This window comes from Apium graveolens, chromosome 7, assembly GCF_009905375.1.
Source record: "Apium graveolens cultivar Ventura chromosome 7, ASM990537v1, whole genome shotgun sequence".
In the NCBI taxonomy this organism is placed as follows: Eukaryota; Viridiplantae; Streptophyta; class Magnoliopsida; order Apiales; family Apiaceae; genus Apium; species Apium graveolens.
The window spans coordinates 220,827,682-220,849,864 of NC_133653.1; the positions used below are offsets into that span (position 1 = coordinate 220,827,682).

At 35.6% G+C, this 22,183-nt stretch overlaps 1 protein-coding gene across 1 annotated transcript; it reads right to left on the minus strand.

The window, feature by feature from the left end:
- Nucleotides 1-4,946: 4,946 nt before the first annotated feature.
- Nucleotides 4,947-6,569, minus strand: LOC141674485 (protein FAR1-RELATED SEQUENCE 5-like). The gene has a single exon (XM_074481188.1). It carries the CDS (start codon nucleotides 6,567-6,569, stop codon nucleotides 4,947-4,949), a length of 1,623 nt encoding a protein of 540 aa, XP_074337289.1.
- Nucleotides 6,570-22,183: the final 15,614 nt, after the last annotated feature.

A 22,183-nucleotide genomic window follows, 5' to 3' on the forward strand; every position in this document is an offset into this window, starting at 1 on the left:
GTGTAACAATTTTTATACGAAGATAAGATTAATATATATGTTTTATTCTATGCACAAACATAATTGGTGTACTAGAGGATTTCGAAAATGTCAAAACCATTGAGACCAAGTTTGGGAATAGGCAGATCACAAAGTTTAGAATTACAGATGGAAGGTACTCTCTTGCATTTCCCGCATGTAACCACTTTATTTTAATTATGTATAATTTTTTATTACGTTACTTATTATATTTTGACATCACATGAAAAGGTACTCTAATAAGGTTAGTGTATGGGGAGATCTTGCTGCGACCACTGACGAAATGTATGCGAAAATTAAGGATCGTCCTATTATTGCAATTGTTACGAGTACACAGTTGCAGATCTGGGAGAGTATGTGGGATTATAGATTTATAGTCTAATAGAGTGCCTTACTTTGTCATATTTTTTTGCTATTTGTTCGATTACTAATGGCTTTATTGTTTTTGAAAACATTCTTAAGGCTCTATTCAGATAAGTACTCTTCCATCTTCCAAAATTTATCTAAATCTGGAAAATGATTTTATGAAAGAGATGAGGAACTGGTAATATAATTTATCTATTATATGGTAATCTATTATATAAGTTAGTATTTACGATTTACTAACTTCACTAATTAACGTCTTTTAAGAATTGAGGAAGAAGGATACAAAAGTACTCCCGAAAATATCATTCTTTCTCCTGTTGAAACTTCATGCACTCCTATCATTATATAAACTATAATACTGAAGGAACTTATCGAGAAGAATACTGCAGCTGATTTGAAGGTGTTACAAGTTAACCTTGACAAATGATAATAGTAATGTATGCAATAAATTAGATCAATAATTTTAATAACTTTAATGTTTTGGTTTGGTATGTTGAAAACCTTTCTTTGTCGAGTAAAAGTGTCAAGTGTGGAAGAGGAACATAATTGGTGGTACCTTGGTTGCACCAAATGCTACGGAGAAGCTATAAAACATGAAGGAAAATACAAGTGTTCGAATTGTGCACATGTTATGCCAGTTCCTGAAAAAAAGTAATCTCCTATCCTGCAATCTAAGGTTTAGATAATGTAACTCAAACTACAGACTCATAGGACCTACACATTTCATTTATTCTTGAATGATGACACAGATTCAAGTTAGTAGTACTTGCCGGCGATGAGACTGAAGCATTGAACTTTATTTTTCTTGACAAATGTGTCAAGAGGATTGTTGGTCAGACAACCACTAAGATGATTGTTGATCATCCAAAGGTATATATGGGTTTAATAAATTTAAATAGTATTTTAATGACACGGTTTATACTTACGATAAATTACATTATTTTGTAGGTTGATACTCAAACTGGATATCCTAAAAAGCTAAAGGATATTGCTGGAATGGAGCTTACATTGAGTATACTGATAAACGATGATAATGTATCGTTGAAGAGTCAAATTTTTGAAGCAGTTGATGTATGTTACAAGATTTCCGAATTATCATCACCATCAGGAGCCAAACATCCTGCGTCTTCTGTTTCAACCTTCACAAAAGTAAAAATCTAATATGTCTTTAGTTTTTCGTAATACTATTTCAGAAAATATAAGTTATAAATTTATTATTCTTACTTAGAGTTAGTTTAGGGATTACCTCTAATTGGTTTACTACATGACAGAGTGTCCTAGATTTATCAAGTTGTGGAGAAACTCCATGAACTGAAAAATCAAGCACCAAAGGAAAATCAAACAACAAGAAAATTAAAACGGTACAATATATTCATAAAAAATAGTTAGCCTTAAATTGTTTTAATTTTCTTTTTTAAGTTTTAATTTTAAATTAAATGTAGATTATTATTCTTATGTATATGTATATATAATCATATTTGTATGTTTGTTCATCTCTATACTTGATTTTGAATTTAGTTGTTAATTTTTAAAAATTTCAGGAAAAATGAATCAAGGTATGCAAGTGAGTTCAGGAACTCCTTTGAAGATTTTTTAATGCTCACAATTGCTTGCTATTTGAATAGATTATTTTACAGTCTTTTATGTTCTTAAGCAACTTTTAAATTCAGTTTCAGACTCCTTCTTCTGTTATATTTAAACTCTTATTTAAACTCCTAATGGTCACAATATGTGATTTGGTTTCAATTATGTTAATATCTTTTAGTTACTTCAATGTCGTAGATTACATCTATATTTATTTTTCGGAACATGTCACTGAATTGGACATTCCCAGTAACTTGCATTCATAGCATAAAGTAAGGTCCAATAAATACATGGGTCATGTTCCCTAACAATCATGTGTCAGGGAACCCTTAACCAACACACTATCTCCTGGCCGTTGGATCGTGGATTCAACGGCCAGGATTAAAAAAAGTATACTAGTATACTAGTATTATTTATTAGTCAATATAAACTAATCTAAATAATACTACAGCCATACCAGTGGATTGTCCAACACCACCTGTGCTGTGAACCTTATTATATTATATAACCGTATTTAACAATCTAATATTCTGTATCCCATTTGATACTAGATTGTTCACAATATATAATATTAAATAACATGTAAACATTCAAATGATTCTCAAATAAACTGGCCAGAAATAAATGTATATACTTCAAATAAATATTTTCAGTATACACTAACAATTATAAGAAGTAAAATGCATAAAGTTTGAAGCTTTATCGTACATTTAGTGTCGGATGCTAGTAATTGGTTGTATGTGAACTGTGGTTTAATGTTGTTTGATTGGGTGGTTTAATGTTGTTTGATTGGCGATTATAAGAAATAAAATGGATAAGTTTGAAGATTATCGGTCGGTCATTTAGTTGGAGGCTAGTAGTTGTATATATGTGGACGGGGATAAATGTTGTTTGATTGATGATTTGTTCCAGTTTTTATGCGTATTCTAATTTGTGCGTATTCTGATTTGTGCGTATTCTACGTTAATGGTGATGATTGTTTCTACTTGATCGTGATCAGTTAATCGTAATGGTTGCGTTTTGTCGAATGTTGATGGTTTTGGTTGTATAGGAATATGTAACGTGAGAATGTCTTGGTTGTATTTTGTTCAATGTTGTTGATTGTGGTTGTGTCGTATTTGTGAGAATGTCTTGATTCCGTAATGTTGTTGATTGATTGATATGTGTTGGTTGAGATTTGAATTAACAAGGCCTAAATTTTGTTACATTCTGGTTCTTGTACATTATACGGTCAATTTTAAATGTGGAAGTATAACGTTAAATTGTGTGTTTATTGTTTCAGGATGGATAACATATTGTCGGGTCCAGTTAGTCATGGCATTATCTTTGATAACTCCTATCATGTGAGTTCGGATGTTTGGGAGGGACATGAGCGGGGTCCTTTGGAGTGTTATTGTGGGAACAGGAACATGCGTAGGTGGGTTTTATCTGATGCACAGAAGGACTTGTTGCATAGCATTGGTTTTGGTGTGTTTGCAAATCCGGGTGTGGTTTTACAGAATGATGCGAGGCTTGTCACGACACTTGTGGAGAGGTGGCATCCCGAGACCAACACCTTCTTCATGAGACAGGGGGAAATGACAGTGACTTTGGAGGATGTTGGCTATATTTTGGGTTTACCGGTTGCTGGTCATGCGTTAGTTGGAGACGGTCTGAACAGTGGTTTGGCATATTTTTCGAGACAGTGGTTTGAGCCGTTGGATGAGGAGGAGGTGAGGGAGGGATGGGCCAGAGACGGCATAAAGTACACTTGGTTGTATCAGAGATATGGGAGGGCTGATCCGGGTCCTGATCCGAGGAGGATTTCTATCCACACACAGGCATACCTGCTCATGGTCGTTGGTTCTGTTCTATTTCCTACTAGTAGTAGGAATGTGGTGCACCCGAAGTACATTGGACACCTCCGCTATCTTACGGGCGTGCAGAGTTGGTCTTGGGGTTCTGCGGTTCTTTCATATCTATATAGGGGGCTCGAGCATGCAACACAGAAAGGGGCCAAGAGGATTTCCTGTTGTACGTGGTTATTGCAGTTGTGGGCATATGAACGGTTCTTGATTGGGAGACCTCTTCCTGATCCTATCAGGGATTCATATACAGTAGCTGAGTTTTGGGCTAGGCCGGTAGATGAGGTGGTAACTGAGGAGGAGGAGGAGGCGGAGGAGGAGGCGTTGGAGGAGCCTAACGGGAAGAAGGGGAAGAAGGGGAAGGAGGTGAAGGGGAAGGAGGTGAAGGGGAAAGAGGTGAAAGGGAAACAGGGGAAGGAGGTTAGGGGGAAGACGGTGACGGAGGTGAAGGAGTTTAGGGGTAAGGGTAGGGGAAGGGGAGAGAAGGGTAAGGTGCAGGCTGATGTTGTTCCTGATGATCCTATGGATGAGGATGTTCCTGGGACTGGGATTGTTGTTAAGAGAAAACGGGCTATAGGTAGGCGTGATAGTAGATTGGCGCCTCATCATAGTTTGCCACATTATAGAGGCGAGTTTGATGGAGTAGCAGCTGATATTGTGTCTTGGACGCCATATGTCCACTTTCACGAGGTGGAGGAGGATTCAGATGGGGATCATGACATATCGGCTGAGGATTGGGAGGCTCATTACTTTGGTCTTGCCAGGATTCCAGTGCTATGCTATGATGTTGTAGAGTATCAGCATTCAGACAGGGTGATGAGAGAGTTTGGGTTCAGACAGGGTATCCCACGGTCACCTGTTAACATGACAGAGTATAGGAAGCCTATGATTCCGTTTAATCCCTATGACGGGCGAGGTATATGGGTTGCTGAGATTGGTGAGTGGACCCGTTTTAGTCAGCACCCCGAGGTTGTTGTTGCTCATCAGCTGGACGCAGTGGATGACACAGGCTACATGCATTGGTACTCGAGCATTGCACGGATGGGTGTTGGGAAGCCACAGCCATTGCCAGAGCCACAATACAGCACCCGAGAGTTGTTTAACAACTCCCAGGCATTTGACCTTGTAAGTTTGTTAATAATTGGTATCAAATTCACTTCCAACACCTTCCACCCCATGAACGGGCATTTTCTCAATAATTTCGGTCTCTCGATTAATAACTCTCACGGCATAATCATAACGTTCCTTCGACACCATGCAACTATGACTAAACCCCATAGTAAGTAAAGTCATGTGATTAAATCTTTCCGTTGGAGTCAAATCATGGGATGAGGCATCATCTCCGGGCATGTGATATGGCAACACACCATCAACTCTATTGGCATCCCTAGTCCAACTCCGTTTCACAAAATGTTCGGGTAATTCGACAACACACCTCTTTGTCAACACGGAAATAATATGACGACACGGCATGCCCGAATGCTCAAACATTTTACATATGCAAGAACCCCGAAATGACAACTTATTGAAGGTAACGAGATAAGTGGTTCTCTTATACTCAACTATTAATGGTCGATAACATTTGTAGTACGTATCCTCCACATCTTCTAAGGAACGGTCTCTATCCTTCTCCACAAAGTACTTTGCGGCCTCAACCAATTGCTCTTGAAATTTTTTGAACATCTCTTTCGTATAAATGGAAGCGGCATGTTGCTCCAAGGCGGTGTTTAGTCGCATACAACGAATTTTATAACGTGTATTATAATCCTCTTCTTTCTCATGCATAAATTGTCTTTCTAATGCTTTTTGTGCACCCTCGACAAATTCTTTCAACCCCGTGCAAGACCCTACATAAGCATCAAAAAAGGCATTCATTCCTTCGCTTCTTGAAGTTGTTTTTTGCCCCGCGGAAAAAATGTTACGTGTATAAGAATCAATCCACTTATGCTTCAATTTATACAAGCCTTGCAACCATGTATTATCCTCTAACTTGTACTTCAAGATCAATGCTTTCCACCTATCCTCAAATTTTTTTTCAGTCAACGAGTGATATATGCAATTGTTGAAGTCACCTTTAAATTCCTCCTTTTCATAGTAGGTTGAGAGCTTCTCCGGAAATTTGTTACTAATGTGCCACGAACACAACAAATGTGTCGTGTTCGGTAGTTGAGATTGAATTTCCCCCGCCATCGCTTGATCTTGATCGGTGATAATAGCCAAAGGTGCTTTTCCTTCAACGGCCTCTAACCAAGTACCCAAAACCCACTCAAATGTAGTCTTCAATTCATCACGCATTAGTGCAAAACCAAAGAGAACCGATTGATAGTGATGATTCACCCCGGTGAACGGCACAAACGGCATATCATACCTATTTGTTCGATATGTTGTATCAAATGCAACCACATCACCAAAATTTTTGTAGGCCAACAACGACCGGGGGTCAACCCATAAAAGACACTTCAATCTTCCTTCTTCATCAATTAGAGTCCGAATAAAAAAATTTCTTCCACTTTCCTCTTCTAACTTATGTAACAAATCCAATCCCGCTTGCGCATCATTCACACCCAAATTATCTTTTCTAAAATCTCGCACGACATTTCTCAAGTGTTGGGCATGAAACCCTACTTGCTCCTCTCCTCCATGCATTTTTCCAAATATATTCATTTGTTGTCTAGGCGCAATACCCGAAACATGTAAACTCTTAATTAAATTCTTTTGGGCGGCGGTTACATGTCGCTCCCTTTTAATCAAATTCATCTTAGAAGGTGACACAATATCGGGATTGTGATTTAACTACAACGATGTTATCTCCCAATGCCTTGTATTTCGCCTATTAATCATATAGATCCTAAACTTACATCCACTTCTAGGAAGTTTATCTCTACGCCTTTTCTTCTTCTCACTACCGACACTTCCTGTCAAAACTTCTTCATCCTCTACAGGTTCTTTATCGCGGTTTTCTCCCGCTAAATTACAAACATAAGTACGGGCATATATTGTTTTGTCCACACGCCTTTGTGTATTTTGGATTTTAATTGTAAGCCCATTTTTCAAAGCATATGCCCTAATTATATTTTCGGCGGCTACCAAATTAGGGAAATTTTGACTCAAGAAAGGAATTACAATATCTTCCCCAACAACACTCTTATCCCTACCCTCATGCACAAACTCACTATTTTCATGCAAATCTTCATTTTCAAATCTATGTTCACTAACATAAACATTTTTATCACAATCATTAACAAGGTTAATATAATTTACATTATCATTACGTAGGCAACTACCACTAATATCAAAAGCCTCACTATTTACAACATTATCATTTTTTCTCAAAGCTTTTCTACCTTGAAACCGAGCAAACATCTTATCCATAACTACAACAAGAAAAAAACAAGAAATTGAGGTTACCAAATGTAATTAGTGAATAAGGATGAACAAAATCAAGAATTCCCCCAAATTTGCTCTCCAAATTGATAAATGCTGCACAAAAAGGAAAGTATGATCATTTTTAGGGTTATAAACTGCAAGTGCAGACATTCCGCTAATATTATCCGCGGAAGGTAAATATGTTCCGCGGAAAAAAGTGCGGAAAGGGTAGCATTCCGCGGAAAAAAAGCGTGGAAAGGGTAGCATTCCGCGGAAAAAAAGCGCGGACCGGCCAATTTTTTTTTTTAATCCTGGCCGTTGGATCCACGATCCAACGGCCAGGAGATAGTGTGTTGGTTAAGGGTTCCCTGACACATGATTGTCAGGGAACAGGTTCCTAAATACATATTGATCATCTAGCAATATATCTTATACATACCAATATATACAATAAAAGAGGAGGTGAGATTGAGGCTTGTGTGTTTTGTGCGGGGACTTATTGTAATAGTATGTGAATCCTTTCAGAGGAGGTGTGGCAGCGGTACTCTTTCATTTCTGCTACTCTACCAGATGAGGTTGGTCCTTTGAGTGCGAGGAGAGCTGAGAGTGAATCATGATTCAAAGTTCATAGATCTTGATATTGTCCGGACAAATGTGATATTTTGTTTAGTTTAAAACATGAAGCATTGTCTAATATGATTCAATTATATTTGTGCAAGACACACTTTCTATACAGCTTTACTGATCAAGGCACTCTGATCTCACAACTCTTTCCTCTACTTTTTCCTTTTTTATGCCATCGTCGTTAACACCAAGCGGCACTTTCCCTCTTGCTATATTTTACTAGAGGCAGAACTTTCGCTCTCCTGTAACCACTTACAACAATTCAAATGCATAAAGTTACCCGACATCCGGTGATTTCTTTTAGAAACTACTCTTCTACAAGCAATATACAGAACAGGTCAATGGGCAACTACCATTACTTAATAATTAAATAATTAAATAATACAAACTAAAGTGTAAACTTACCCTTATAGATCTCGGAGATCTAGGTATAACAGGGATCTGGTACCCATAAAACCCATATTCTTGCCTCACAACCATGTATTAAGCATGCATACTACTAAGAAACTTCCAAATGCAATGGTGCGGTGTTCCAAAACTACAAACATATCAATCAACTAATCAGTTACATTCATGTTATTTACTATAAATTTCGTATATTTTTGGGAGTATATGCCCAGTTAAGGTAGAAATGCCTAAATATTGTCAGTTGTATATGTATGATACTGAAAACGAAATGATACTGAAACTGTAATATAATATCATTCATTTGATTTCCGAAAAATCCATCCTTTTACTGAATCCTCTTTGTCAATGTCATAACTAATTATATATGATTTGTAAGTACATATTGTTAAAGAAAAAGATGTAAAATGTAAAAAAAAAAAATCCGTGTGCGTAGCACGGGCAAATTACTAGTTTACCTAATTAGCCTTATTTATTAATTTTTATATTAATTTATTAAAGTCCGGCATTAAATTAATGACACAACTCTCGCGCAAGGAGACATAGCCTTAAAAAAAAGACTTGGATGTGCTGCTTGAGAACACATAGTCACCAATTTATTGCATAACTCTATTCTTCCGTGCTATCTATATTATTATATTAAAGAAAAAATATTAAAAATTTGCTTGTTGGTCCTTGGTTACCTTTATTTTGTTAACTTTAAATCTGTAATCTATTATATATATAATAGAGTAACTAGAAGGTTCATTGAGACATTTTATTGCTTGTAATATTACTAAAATACCCCTCATATTTATACATGTTAATAACTTTCCATTTTATATACACGCATTAGTTACCACTAATTTGAATGTATTAATTAGTCTAACTCATTAATACATATATTTATTACTATTTCATCATTTAAAATAATTTATAACTATATATATAGATTACATCTATCTTAATCTATCTTAAAATTGAACATAATTTTAACACAATTTTAAAAATTTATTATTTTGAGTGAATATATTAAATACAAAAACTATTTTTAAGAAAAAAAATAGGTTATTATATTAAGACTTCAGCGTGAAGAGCACAAATTATTTTTATATAAGAGGTACAAGGAACTATTATAAAAAAACATAGCTGTCACTATTACGACCAAAACTAAACGTACATACATATTAGATCGAAAGATATACGTGATATAATGCTTAAAGTTTTAAACGTATATAAATACTTTAATGTATATAAAAAAGACAGTTAGAGCAAATTTGTGGAGTAATTAATCTTATGATACATACTCCTCGGAGATTATTAATACCACAATACGAAAATTTCAGGGTGACGAGCATAAATTATTTTTATGCGAATATTATAAGAAACTATTATAAGAAAGCATAGTTGTCATCATACGACTAAGACCAAACGTACACAAATATTAGATCTAAAGATATATATGATATAGTGCTAAAAGTTTTAAACATATTTATATGTGACAAATATCGAACTTTCACGTATATAAGAAAATAGTCAAACAAATTTGTAGAATTATTAATCATACGACACAAATTCCTCGAAGATAATTAATCTCACAATACAGATTTTCGCCTAAGATCAATAATCATGTAACTTATTTATCACATAGTTTATTCATATTTTGAACAAACCCGTGCCTTACACAAGTTAAAGAGCTAGTTATATTTAACCTAAAACACCCTTCTTAATAGATTTATACTCACAATATAATTATATAATACAAATAGGATTAAATATGTATAATGGTTTCTAGCATGAACAAAATATTATATATTTATACTATTATATTAAAGACGAAACATTAAAAGTGGCCATTGGTTACCCAATTTAGAACCGTCGGATCAATTTGATGAGAACCGTTAGATATAATTTTTTAAAATTATTATTCAAGTGATATAAGATCAAATCCTACAAACAACATATTATTAAAATTATACTTTATTATATATAATGATAAAAATAACCCTACATCGCACGGGTTATATACTAGTAACCGCATAAAGCATAAGAAGGGTATAATGTAAAGACCCCAGCTTGCACATGTGTTACAAGGTTAATGTTAGGTCACACAACACTGTAGAAGGTGGATGAATACAGTGTATAATACAATCAAATCGATTTCGAACACAAGTAACAGTAAACATATATATTCGATATAATAAACTCTGTTACAATGGAACTGTTCTCTCTCACTGATGAACAAATATCACGAGAGCTGCTAGGTTACAATGTATGATCTTCTCGATAATGATAACACATATAGTGTAAACCTATGTATGTGTTTATATAGTACACAATTACTGAAAGAGATATGTCCTAAGTCCAATCATGCATGATGATTTAGGAATAACTTTTATGTAATCTGTTTTGATTTCATTGATATTAATAAAAAACTTGTTTTATTTTTATTGCGGGCTCTATCTATTTAAATGTTTAAATAAAATATACCACAGTTTAGATTAAAGCTTTTTATGGATTGTTGTAATATCCGGGATATATCGTGTAATTATTTTTGCTTAATATATGTGATCAATATCTATTCTGTAAACTAATTGTTAAGTGTTAAATACGTTTGGATGTTTGAAAATATTATTAATTGAGTATTTTAATTTTTATATGTCCAAAATAAAATATAGATAATTGTCATATCTTCCTAATTATTTTTATGTTGATTTATGGATTTATAAGGATCATAAGAAATTTATAAAATCTTTTTTCCGAGTATTTAAAATCTATTTTATAAAAACGGGAACCAACCGACGTCATCCGTTGTTACCTTTTTGAAACCCGAAACTCTTCCGAGAACTCCTTCCTAACCTAATTGTAATATTCCGAGCATATTCCATGTTTCGAATTTTTCGATCCAGCGTACGGTTTGTCCTGCGCGGATCCCGGTGCAACATTTTCGATACAATATTCGTTTCGATAAATCAATAAAACTCGTATTTTCGATAAACGGGAGCTTTTTATTAAATCATCTCAATTATCACCTCGTAATACGTGTAACCAGGCGCTGAGACCAAGACCGCAGTACAAATTGTACTGATATGGATAACTGTCCCGAAAACCGATACCGTTTGGATCAGTTTTTACAAATAAACGTACCGTTTTATATCCGGAATGATCCAACGGGATACTAATTTTCCGTAAATATAAATAGCCTTTTACCGTATTTTATTTCGTATCAAAATCATTTGCAGACAGATAATTATATAATTTTCCAGAGAAAAATCTTATATTCATATAATCTTCCAAGAATCAAACCAACTTTTGGAGGTGTTATTGATCTTTGTTTGGAAAGCTCGAGTAACCGATTTGAAGGTCTTGAAAAGCTCTATCAGATTTTGTGATCCATACACCTGCAGAAATCAAGGTTTATTTTCTATATTTTTATTTATTTTCGAATTAATTTTACTAAAAATATGAATTTTTGTTTGGATGATTGTTTGTATGATTTGATGATTGCATGTTGTAGAGCTTGTTTTCCTGATGATTTTGATATATTATACGTCTGATTTGGAGTTTAATAACATGTTCAAAATTTAGTTTGATTTTCGAATTATGAAATTAGGGTTTATAACACGTATGAATGTTCTTAATTGAAATTTGGGGGTTTCTTATTTCGGGATAGATAGATGTTGTGGTATGGTGAGTTGTGTTCTCTGTGAAATTTGCAATCAAGTCGTACAAATTTCACAAATCAACGAGGTCTGTAGAGAAGGGAGTTGTCCTTTGAAGTTTACGTCGAGTTCGCCGGAAACCGGCGAACTTCTCGGCTATTTTCCGGCATATTCAGGGGTTGTCTGTGTGATTAAAGAGTATGGTTAGATTCCTGGTAAATTGTAGATGTAATCTGGAGTTTGCGGTGATGGGAGGATGCCGGAGTCGAGTTCTCCGGCGAACCCCGACTGTTTTCCGGTGAGGGCTGAAAAAATTGAAGTTTAGTACCCTGACTTTTGAAAACGATGAAGTTCAGTCCCTGAACTTTTCAGAGTTTGCAAAAGTTGGATTCCTGTTTCAAAAATATTCAAAAATCATATTTCCTATTTATTTTTATTATAAAAATTCGTTTTAATTTCTGAAAATTCTGAAAATTATTATTCTAATTCCAAAAATCATTTTTAATTCAAAAATAAATCTGAATTAATTAGTTAATTAATTTTAGTTAATTTTTAATTGATTAATTGGTCAATTAATTTGAAAATTAATTAATTAATTGTTTTAATTAATTATTAATTGATTTTAATTAATTATTTAATTAGATTTATTTATTTAAAAATGATATAAAAATCCCGAAAAATAGTTTCGAGCTTTAAAATATTAATCTAAATTATTTCCAAGGCTCGATAATTATTATAAAATTGTTTTGAAGCGAGAATTGGCCAATCGAACCCTATTTATTATTCCGAAATCGATCCAACGACCCGTTTTAATTCCGAAAAATATTTTAAAAATCATTTTAAGTAACCGAAAGCCTATTTATGACCTGAGACTTCTTTATAAATGAGATATCATTGATTATGTGACGTGTTATGTGTTATATGTGACTTGTTGGTTGACTGTCGGTCTGTATATTCGATGTTTACATGTTTATTGCGTAACTTTCAATCCGTTAATCGGATTTGGGTAAAACGAAGGGTAGATAGGAGTATGTATTGAATAGAATCATATGAGTTGAATATTGATAGATGCTTATGATATGTGAGCAGAAGAGGCAAGACGTAGGAAAGGGAAACAGGTAGTTGAGGAGTAAGACGATTGTGATTGGAAGCGAGTGCAGTGTAGTAAGCTAATACCAGACAAGTATTCTAAACTTTCTCGAGATATTATAGTGATTGATAGTCCTGTTTTATATTACAAGTGCTTTGAAGCACTGAACCCGAACCATGAATCCAGCTATTGATCTTGAGCCGTAAACCTGATTCTTTCTAGACCATTGATTATTGTATACCCATATATGAACCACAAATATACGATACTACTCCACAAATATATACAAACTAAATACCATACACTGAATCGAATTACCTACATACTCAAACCATTGTATCTTATGCATTGAAAGACCAAATCCTTGAAACTCTGAAATGTCATTTCCTTTGTTATCCAATTCTTTCCTTAACCAGCATCCAAGCTTTGAAATTACCTTACTGATCCTTACGAAGATTGAAACCCTTTCATTATTGAACACTCAATGTTGTTAATGATTTAGTTTATTGTTTATTATTGTTTATTCTGTTATTATGTTAGAATTGGATTGTTTTTATAAAATTGTGAACCAGATTCGTGGTCAGACCATATAATGGTCAAGTTAGGCCAATATGTGCCTTGGATCCAGTAGTTAGAGCAGTGTTGTGTGCTTTGCTCGGGGTTAATGCGTGACTGATCAGCAGCCTGACCTTGGTTTTTCTTAAAATGAAACTATAATATCCAATTCTAAGTCATAATCCATTATTCCCTTGATATCATAACCATGTTCACCTGATGATCATTATTCTCAGTTTTGTCATTGTGACTTGCTGAGCTAGTTAGCTCATTTGTGCGATGTTGTTTATATTCTTTTCTAGTTAAAAAGGAACTAGTTGGTAGCGAGGATTCCCAGTCCAGCGCGAGAGCTAGGGGTACAGGTTGATCAAGTTGAGCTAGTAGGCTTCTTTTGGGATAATTTAAGTTTGTAAAAGTTTGTAATAATGTTTAATACTCAGTTCTGAGTTTGAATAGTTGGGATTTGAACGGTTTGTAATATAAGTAGATGTGTTTGGCTTGTGTGCATACTTTAACCTGTTGCGATCCATGGTAGTTGATAAGTAGGGTCACTGCATATTATTATTATCTTTATTATTGTTATAAGCAGGTTATAATTAAGGTGTTTGTGTGGACCCCAAACTTCTGACCCGGGTTTGGAGAGCGTCACATGTTTGGTATCAGAGCTACAGGTTATAAGTCACTGACACAAGCCTAGGATAATGGGAATGGGTAGAGGGTTAGGATTAGAAGTAAGGAATAGAAAGATAGAACGTTGAGAGGTTGAGTGCTATGGTAGAACATGTATTAGTGTAATTCGCGTCATGGTTCAATATTCTTATATTGCGATATGATTTCAGATAGCAGCGATGGCCGACTCTTTTATATCCGTGTCAGCTGATCACTCAGAGCCTTCAGTTGGAGCGCCATCATCAGATCCACATCCTATTGTTCTACCAGTACTGGCTATTCTACCTCCACCTGTGTTGCAGCCCGTACCACTGCAGGCTATTCCACCTCCAGGCGTGAGGCCACCTATCAGAGGACCCCCACCTGCTAATTCAGGCTTTACTAGCCATTCAGTTACAGGATTACCTTTCCAGTTCTCTTCTTATCCTGTCCCATATCATCAGTTTGAGGCTTGCCTTATGGAGCAGCGATTCCTACAGGGTCAGATTCAGGAGTTACTACATATTATGCGTACTAGAGAGGTTGGGAGTGGTGAGAGACGACTTAGAGAGAGGCTCCAGGTGTTTCGTAGAGCAGCTGCTGTGAGGATTGCTGAGGCTACACATGAGGACATCACCCCTGATTTCTTAGTGGAGTGGGCTAAGTGGGTTCTAGAGGAGCTTGAGGGGATTGGAGGTCCAAACTTGCCATGAGTCAGAGATCCAGAGATAGAGATGCTGAGCAGTGTTGTTATGGTTACGTATTATGTGCAGTAGTGTGTATTGTGTATTAGTAAACTTTTGAGTTATATTTATAGACTAGCTATGCTGACTAGTGAGTAGGTTGTTGTACCCTTTTGCTTTTACTTTCGAAGCGTCTTTATGCTTGTACTACCTAAAACTTTTGATCTATATATATCAGTACCTTTTCCTTTCCAGTACTGTCATTTACTTTATTGCACCTATTTTACTTTACCTTATTTATTGCACCAGTTATACCCCTGTGATACCATGTACCATGTTTTTCATAACTGTTTATATTCTGTAAAGAAGCATGCAATTTACTTAGTTATAACTGTTTCCAAAAAGGAGATATTTCTGTTTTATAAAACTTTTCTTTTCTACAAAGAATTTGATTCAAAAGCTAAATAATTTGTTTGATTCTTTACAGAAAAATGCCTCCTAGAAGAAATACCCGCACCAACACCCAGAATGAAGAAACCAACAACAACAATAACAACCAAGATGATACAAACTAGAATGTGAACCCAGGACCCATAGACCCAGCAATAGCCCAGATTCTTCAAATCTTGGCCCAACAAACAGTTCACCTGGAACAACAACAACAAAGACCGACCAATCCCCAGGTAACTTTCAAAACTTTTCAGGCAGTAAACCCACCAGAATTCAAGGGTTCCTTAGAGCCGATTGAAGCAAATGTTTGGTTAAAGGAAATAGAGAGGGCATTTGCCTTAGTAAAAGTGAAAGAGAAGCAGAAGGTTGAGTTTGCAAGTTACTATCTGAAGAATGAGGCCACCTATTGGTGGGAGATTGTGAAGACATTGGAAGGTACAGATGTTATTACTTGGGAGAGATTTAAGGAATTGTTTTTAGAAAAGTATTTCCCTCAGTTTGTCCAGGATCAGATGGAGTTGAAGTTTTTAGAACTAAAGCAAGGAAACATGTCGGTGACAGATTATGAGAGTAAGTTTGAGGAATTGTCAAGGTATGTGCCGTCGTATGTGGATACTGACAGGAAGAAGGCTAAGAGATTCCAGCAGGTTTGAAACCATGGATCAGAGGGAAGGTAGCCATTTTTGAATTGGATACCTCTGTAAGAGTAGTACAGAAGGCTATGATCGCGGAGACAGAGAGTGAGATATCACAGAAGGAGAAGGAAAGCAAGAAAATGAGATTTGAAGGGAATGAGGGTCAGTCACAACCAGGGAAGTTTCCAAATTTTAAGAAGGGCAAATTTCAGCCAGGAAGAAATTTTAATTTCAAGAAACAGAATGCAGGCGACGGAGGCCAGGGCAACCGTCCAGTTAATGCAAATCAGCCGAATCAATTGAGACTAACTTTTCCAGATTGTCAAGTATGTGGAAAGAAGCATGGAGGAGTTTGTAATAAGTTGAATGTGGTATGTTTCAAATGCAACCAGAAAGGGCACTATTCGAGGGAGTGCCGAAATCAGCCAGCAAGAGAACCAACAAGTAAGGATCAGCCTATCCGGAATCCAGCAGTGAAGGTTCCAGCCATTGGATTTACGTGCTTTAAATGTGGAAAGCCCGGACATATAGCTCGGGATTGCAAGACCCCAGCCCCAGTCAGTAATGCATTGAGGATTATGGGATCTACCCCAGCAGTAAATGAGACTCTAAGGGCTAAAGTTTTTGACATGTCTGTGAAGGCTACTATCCAGGATACGGATGTCGTGGCAGGTACGCTTAATATGAATTCTTTATGTGCTAAAGTGTTAATTGATTCGGGAGCAACTCGATCGTTGTTTCACAAGATTTTGTTAGTAAGTTAAATTGTCCAGTTGAGTATTTAAATGAAATAATGATTGTGGAATTGGCAAATCAAGAATGAATATCTGTTAATCAAGTTTGTGGGAATTGTGAGATTGAGATTTTTGGTAGTGAGTTTTGTGTAGATTTGATACCATTTAAGTTAGGAGAATTTGACGTTATCTTAGGAATGGATTGGTTATCTAAGCACGATACCCAGATAGATTGTCGAAATAAGAAGGTAATGGTGAAAACGCCAGACGAAAGAATGGTAACGTTCAATGGTCAGAAACAAGTAAAGAAGTTCTTAATGATGATTCAAGCCAAAAAGTTATTACGACAAGGATGCGAGCATTTCGTGGCATATGTGATTGATAGGAGTCAGGAGCCAGCGAAACTTGAAGATATTTCAGTAGTGAATGAATTTCCAGACGTGTTTCCCAACGAGTTACCAGGACTTCGTCCAGACAGAGAAATTGAGTGGGCAATCGACTTAGCACCTGGAACAGAACCGGTATCCAAGACCCCGTATAGAATGGCGCCCGTTGAGATGAAGGAGCTAGTGAAGCAATCACAAGAGCTGTTAGAGAAAGGAGTAATCAGACCCAGTGTATCCCCATGGGGAGCCCCGATATTATTTGTCAAGAAGAAAGATGGAAGCATAAGACTGTGTATCGATTATAGTGAGCTCAACAAGCTTACAATCAAGAACAAGTATCCGTTACCCAGAATTGACGATTTGTTTGACCAATTGAAGGGAGCCAAGTTTTTCTCCAAAATTGACTTAAGATCGGGATATCATCAACTGAAGACCAAGCCAGAAGATATACCAAAGACAGCTTTCATAACAAGGTATGGACATTACGAATTTCTAGTGATGCCTTTTGGATTGACCAATGCCCCGACAACATTTATGGACCTGATGAATAGAATTTTTAAGGAATATTTGGACAAGTTCGTTATTATGTTTATAGACGATATTTTAATTTATTCAAAAACAGAAGAGGATCATGCGGAACATTTGAGAACAGCTTTGGAGATTTTAAGGAAAAAGAAATTATATGCTAAATTCTCGAAGTGTGAGTTTTGGTTACAGGAGGTTCAGTTCTTAGGACACAAAGTTAGTAACGAAGGGATCAAAGTGGACCCAGCAAAGATCGAGGCAATTACAAATTGGGAAAGACCGAGAACACCCACCGAGGTAAGAAGTTTCTTGGGATTAGACGGATATTATCATCGATTCGTTCAAAATTTTTCAAGGATTGCAACACTATTAACAAAGCTTACACGGAAGAATGAAAAGTTTATATGGAACGACAAATGCGAAGAAAGTTTTCAGGAATTAAAGCGAAGATTAATCACGGCACCTGTTTTGTCACTTCCAGACGATCAAGGGAATTTCGTAATTTATAGCGATGCTTCTCAGAAAGGACTAGGATGTGTTCTAATGCACCACGATAAGGTGATTGTGTATGCGTCAAGGCAATTGAAACAACACGAACAGAAATATCCTACTCATGATTTAGAGCTAGCAGCCATAGTTTTCGCTTTGAAAATTTGGAGACATTATCTGTATGGAGAAAAGTGCGAGATTTACACAGATCACAAAAGTTTGAAATATATATTCACATAAAAGGAACTTAATATGAGGCAAAGGAGATGGTTAGAATTGATCAAGGATTACGACTGCTTGATTTATTATCATCCCGCTAAAGCGAACGTTGTAGCAGACGCGTTAAGTCGGAAGGAAAAGTTAAATATGTTATCAGTACCTGAAGAGATATATAAGGAATTTCAGATCTGGAATTGGAGATTAAAGTTTGCAGGCCTAATGAAGCAAGAGTGTACAATATGACTTTTCAGCCGGAGTTGCTAGAGAAAATAAAGAAGTATCAGGAAAATGTAATGGATCAAGATATAAATCGTTTGGTAGGTGAGGAATTATGCACGCAAAAGGATGAGCAAGGTATTCTGAGGTTTTCTTCTAGAATTTGGATTCCACCAGTAACAGAGCTAAAGAATGAAATTTTACAGGAAGCACATAATTCAAGATATTCCATCCATCCAGGGAGTACCAAAATGTACAGAGATTTAAGGAAAATTATTGGTGGCCAGATATGAAGAGGGAAATTGCGGAATGGGTTAGCAGATGTTATACATGTCAGAGAGTTAAAGCCGAACATCAAAGACCAAGTGGATTGCTACAGCCATTGGAAATTCCAGAATGGAAGTGGGAACATATTGCCATGGATTTCATAGTTGGATTACCTAGGACAAGGGCTAATCATGATACCATTTGGGTTATAGTGGATAAACTTACCAAGTCAGCTCATTTTCTACCTATAAATGAAAGATTTTCACTTGACAAGTTGGTTCATATGTACCTGAAGGTAATTGTAGTTCGTCATGGAGTTCCTGTGTCTATCGTATCTGATCGAGATCCAAGATTTAATTCAAGATTTTGGAAAAGTTTTCAAGAATGTTTGGGAACAAGACTGAATATGAGTACGACTTATCACCCCCAGACGGACGACCAAAGTGAAAGAACGATTCAGACAATCGAGGACATGTTACGTGTTTGTGCTATTGATTTCAAAGGAAGTTGGGACGAGCATTTACCTCTCGTAGAGTTTGCTTATAACAACAGTTATCATGCCAGTATTGGGATGCCATCCTATGAAGCCCTTTATGGACGTAAATGTAGATCTCCAGTGTATTGGGATGAAATAGGAGAACGTAAGATACTTGGACCTGAATTGGTACATCAGACAAAGGAAGTTGTTGAAATTATCCAGAAGAGATTGACAGCAGAATAAGACCGTCAAAGGAAATATGCAGACCAGTCAAGGAAAGACATGGAATTTGAAGAAGGAAGCTTGGTATTATTGAAAGTATCACCGTGGAAAGGACTAGCGAGGTTTGGAAAGAAAGGGAAGCTGAGCCCAAGATATGTCGGACCTTTTGAGATTCTAAAGCGCGTTGGCAAAGTAGCTTATGAGTTAGCGTTACCTCCGCACATGGAGCACATTCACAATGTTTTTCACGTATTTATGCTTAAGAAGTATAATCCAGACTCCAGGCATGTAATAGAATATGAGCCAATAGAGCTTCAGGCCGATTTGTCATATGTAGAGAGTCCGATAGAGATTCTAGAGGAAAGAGAGAAAGTATTGAGGAATAAAGTGGTAAAGCTAGTAAGAGTATTATGGAAAAACCCAAAGGTTAAAGAGTCAACGTGGGAGTTAGAAAGTGATATGAGAGAAAAGTACCCTCATTTGTTTTCTTAAGAGATTCTGAGGACAGAATCCTTTTAAGGGGGGAAGGATGTAATATCCGGAATATATCGTATAATTATTTTTGCTTACTATATGTGATCAGTATCTATTCTGTGAACTAATTGTTAAGTGTTAAATGCGTTTGGATGTTTGAAAATATTATTAATTGAGTATTTTAATTTTTATATGTCCAAAATAAAATATAGATAATTGTAATATCTTCCTAATTCTTTTTATGTTGATTTATGGATTTATAAGGATCATAAGAAATTTATAAAAAAAAAATTTCGAGTATTTAAAATCTATTTTATAAAAACGGGCACCAACCGACGTCATCCGTTGTTACATTTTTGGAACCCGAAACTCTTCCGAGAACTCCTTCCTAACCTAATTGTAATATTCCGAGCATATTCCATGTTTCGACTTTTTCGATCCGGCGTACGGTTTGTCCCGCGCGGGTCCCGGCGCAACATTTTCGATACAATATTCGTTTCGATAAATCAATAAAACTTGTATTTTCGATAAACGGGAGCTTTTTAATAAACTATCCCAATCATCACCTCGTAATACGTGTAACCAGGCGCTGAGACCAAGACCGCAGTACAAATTGTACTGATCTGGATAACTGTCCCGAAAACCGATACCGTTTGGAACCGTTTTTTACAAATAAACGTACCGTTTTATATCCGGAATGATCCAACGGGATACTAATTTTCCGTAAATATAAATAGCCTTTTACCGTATTTATTTCGTATCAAAATCATTTGCAGACAGATAATTATATAATTTTTCAGAGAAAAATCTTATATTCATATAATCTTCCAAGAATCAAACCAACTTTTGGAGGTGTTATTGATCTTTGTTTGGAAAGCTCGAGTAACCGATTTGAAGGTCTTGAAAAGCTCTATCAGATTTTGTGATCCATACACCTGCAGAAATCAAGGTTTATTTTCTATATTTTTATTTATTTTCGAATTAATTTTACTAAAAATATGAATTTTTGTTCGGATGATTGTTTGTATGATTTGATGATTGCATGCTGTAGAGCTTGTTTTACTGATGATTGCATGCTGTATGAATGTTCTTAATTGAAATTTGGGGGTTTCTTATTTCGGGATAGATAGATGTTGTGGTATAATGAGTTGTGTTCTCTGTGAAATTTGCAATCCAGTCATACAAGTTTCACAAATCAACGAGGTCTGTAGAGAAGGGAGTTGTCCTTTGAAGTTTACGTCGAGTTCGCCGGAAACCGGCGAACTTCTCGACTATTTTCCGGGCTATTCAGGGGTTGTCTGTGTGATTAAAGAGTATGGTTAGATTCCTGGTAAATTGTAGATGTAATCTGGAGTTTGCGGTGATAAGAGGATGCCGGAGTCGAGTTCTCCGGCGAACCCCGACTGTTTTCCGGCGAGGGCTGGAAAAATTGCAGTTTAGTACCCTGACTTTTGAAAACGATGAAGTTCAGTCCCTGAACTTTTCAGAGTTTGCAAAAGTTGGATTCCTGTTTTAAAAATATTCAAAAATCATATTTCCTATTTATTTTTATTATAAAAATTCATTTTAATTTCTGAAAATTCTGAAAATTATTATTTTAATTCCAAAAATTATTTTTAATTCAAAAATAAATCTGAATTAATTAGTTAATTAATTTCAGTTAATTTTTAATTGATTAATTGGTCAATTAATTTGAAAATTAATTTATTAATTGATTTAATTAATTATTAATTGATTTTAATTAATTATTTAATTAGATTTAATTATTTAAAAATGATTTAAAAATCCTGAAAAATAGTTTCGAGCTTTAAAATATTAATCTAAATTATTTCCAAGGCTCGATAATTATTCTAAAATTGTTTTGAAGCTAGAATTGGCCAACCGAACCCTATTTATTATTCCGAAATCGATCCAACGACCCGTTTTAATTCCGAAAAATGTTTTGAAAATCATTTTAAGTAACCGAAAGCCTATTTATGACCCGAGACTTCTTTATAAATGAGATATCATTGATTATGTGACATGTTATGTGTTATATGTGACTTGTTGGTTGACTGTCGGTCTGTATATTCGATGTTTACATGTTTATTGCGTAACTTTCAATCCGTTAATCGGATTTGGGTAAAACGAAGGGTAGATAGGAGTATGTATTGAATGGAATCATATGAGTTGAATATTGATAGATGCTTATGATATGTGAGAAGAAGAGGCAAGACATAGGAAAGGGAAACAGGTAGTTGAGGAGTAAGACGATTGTGATTGGA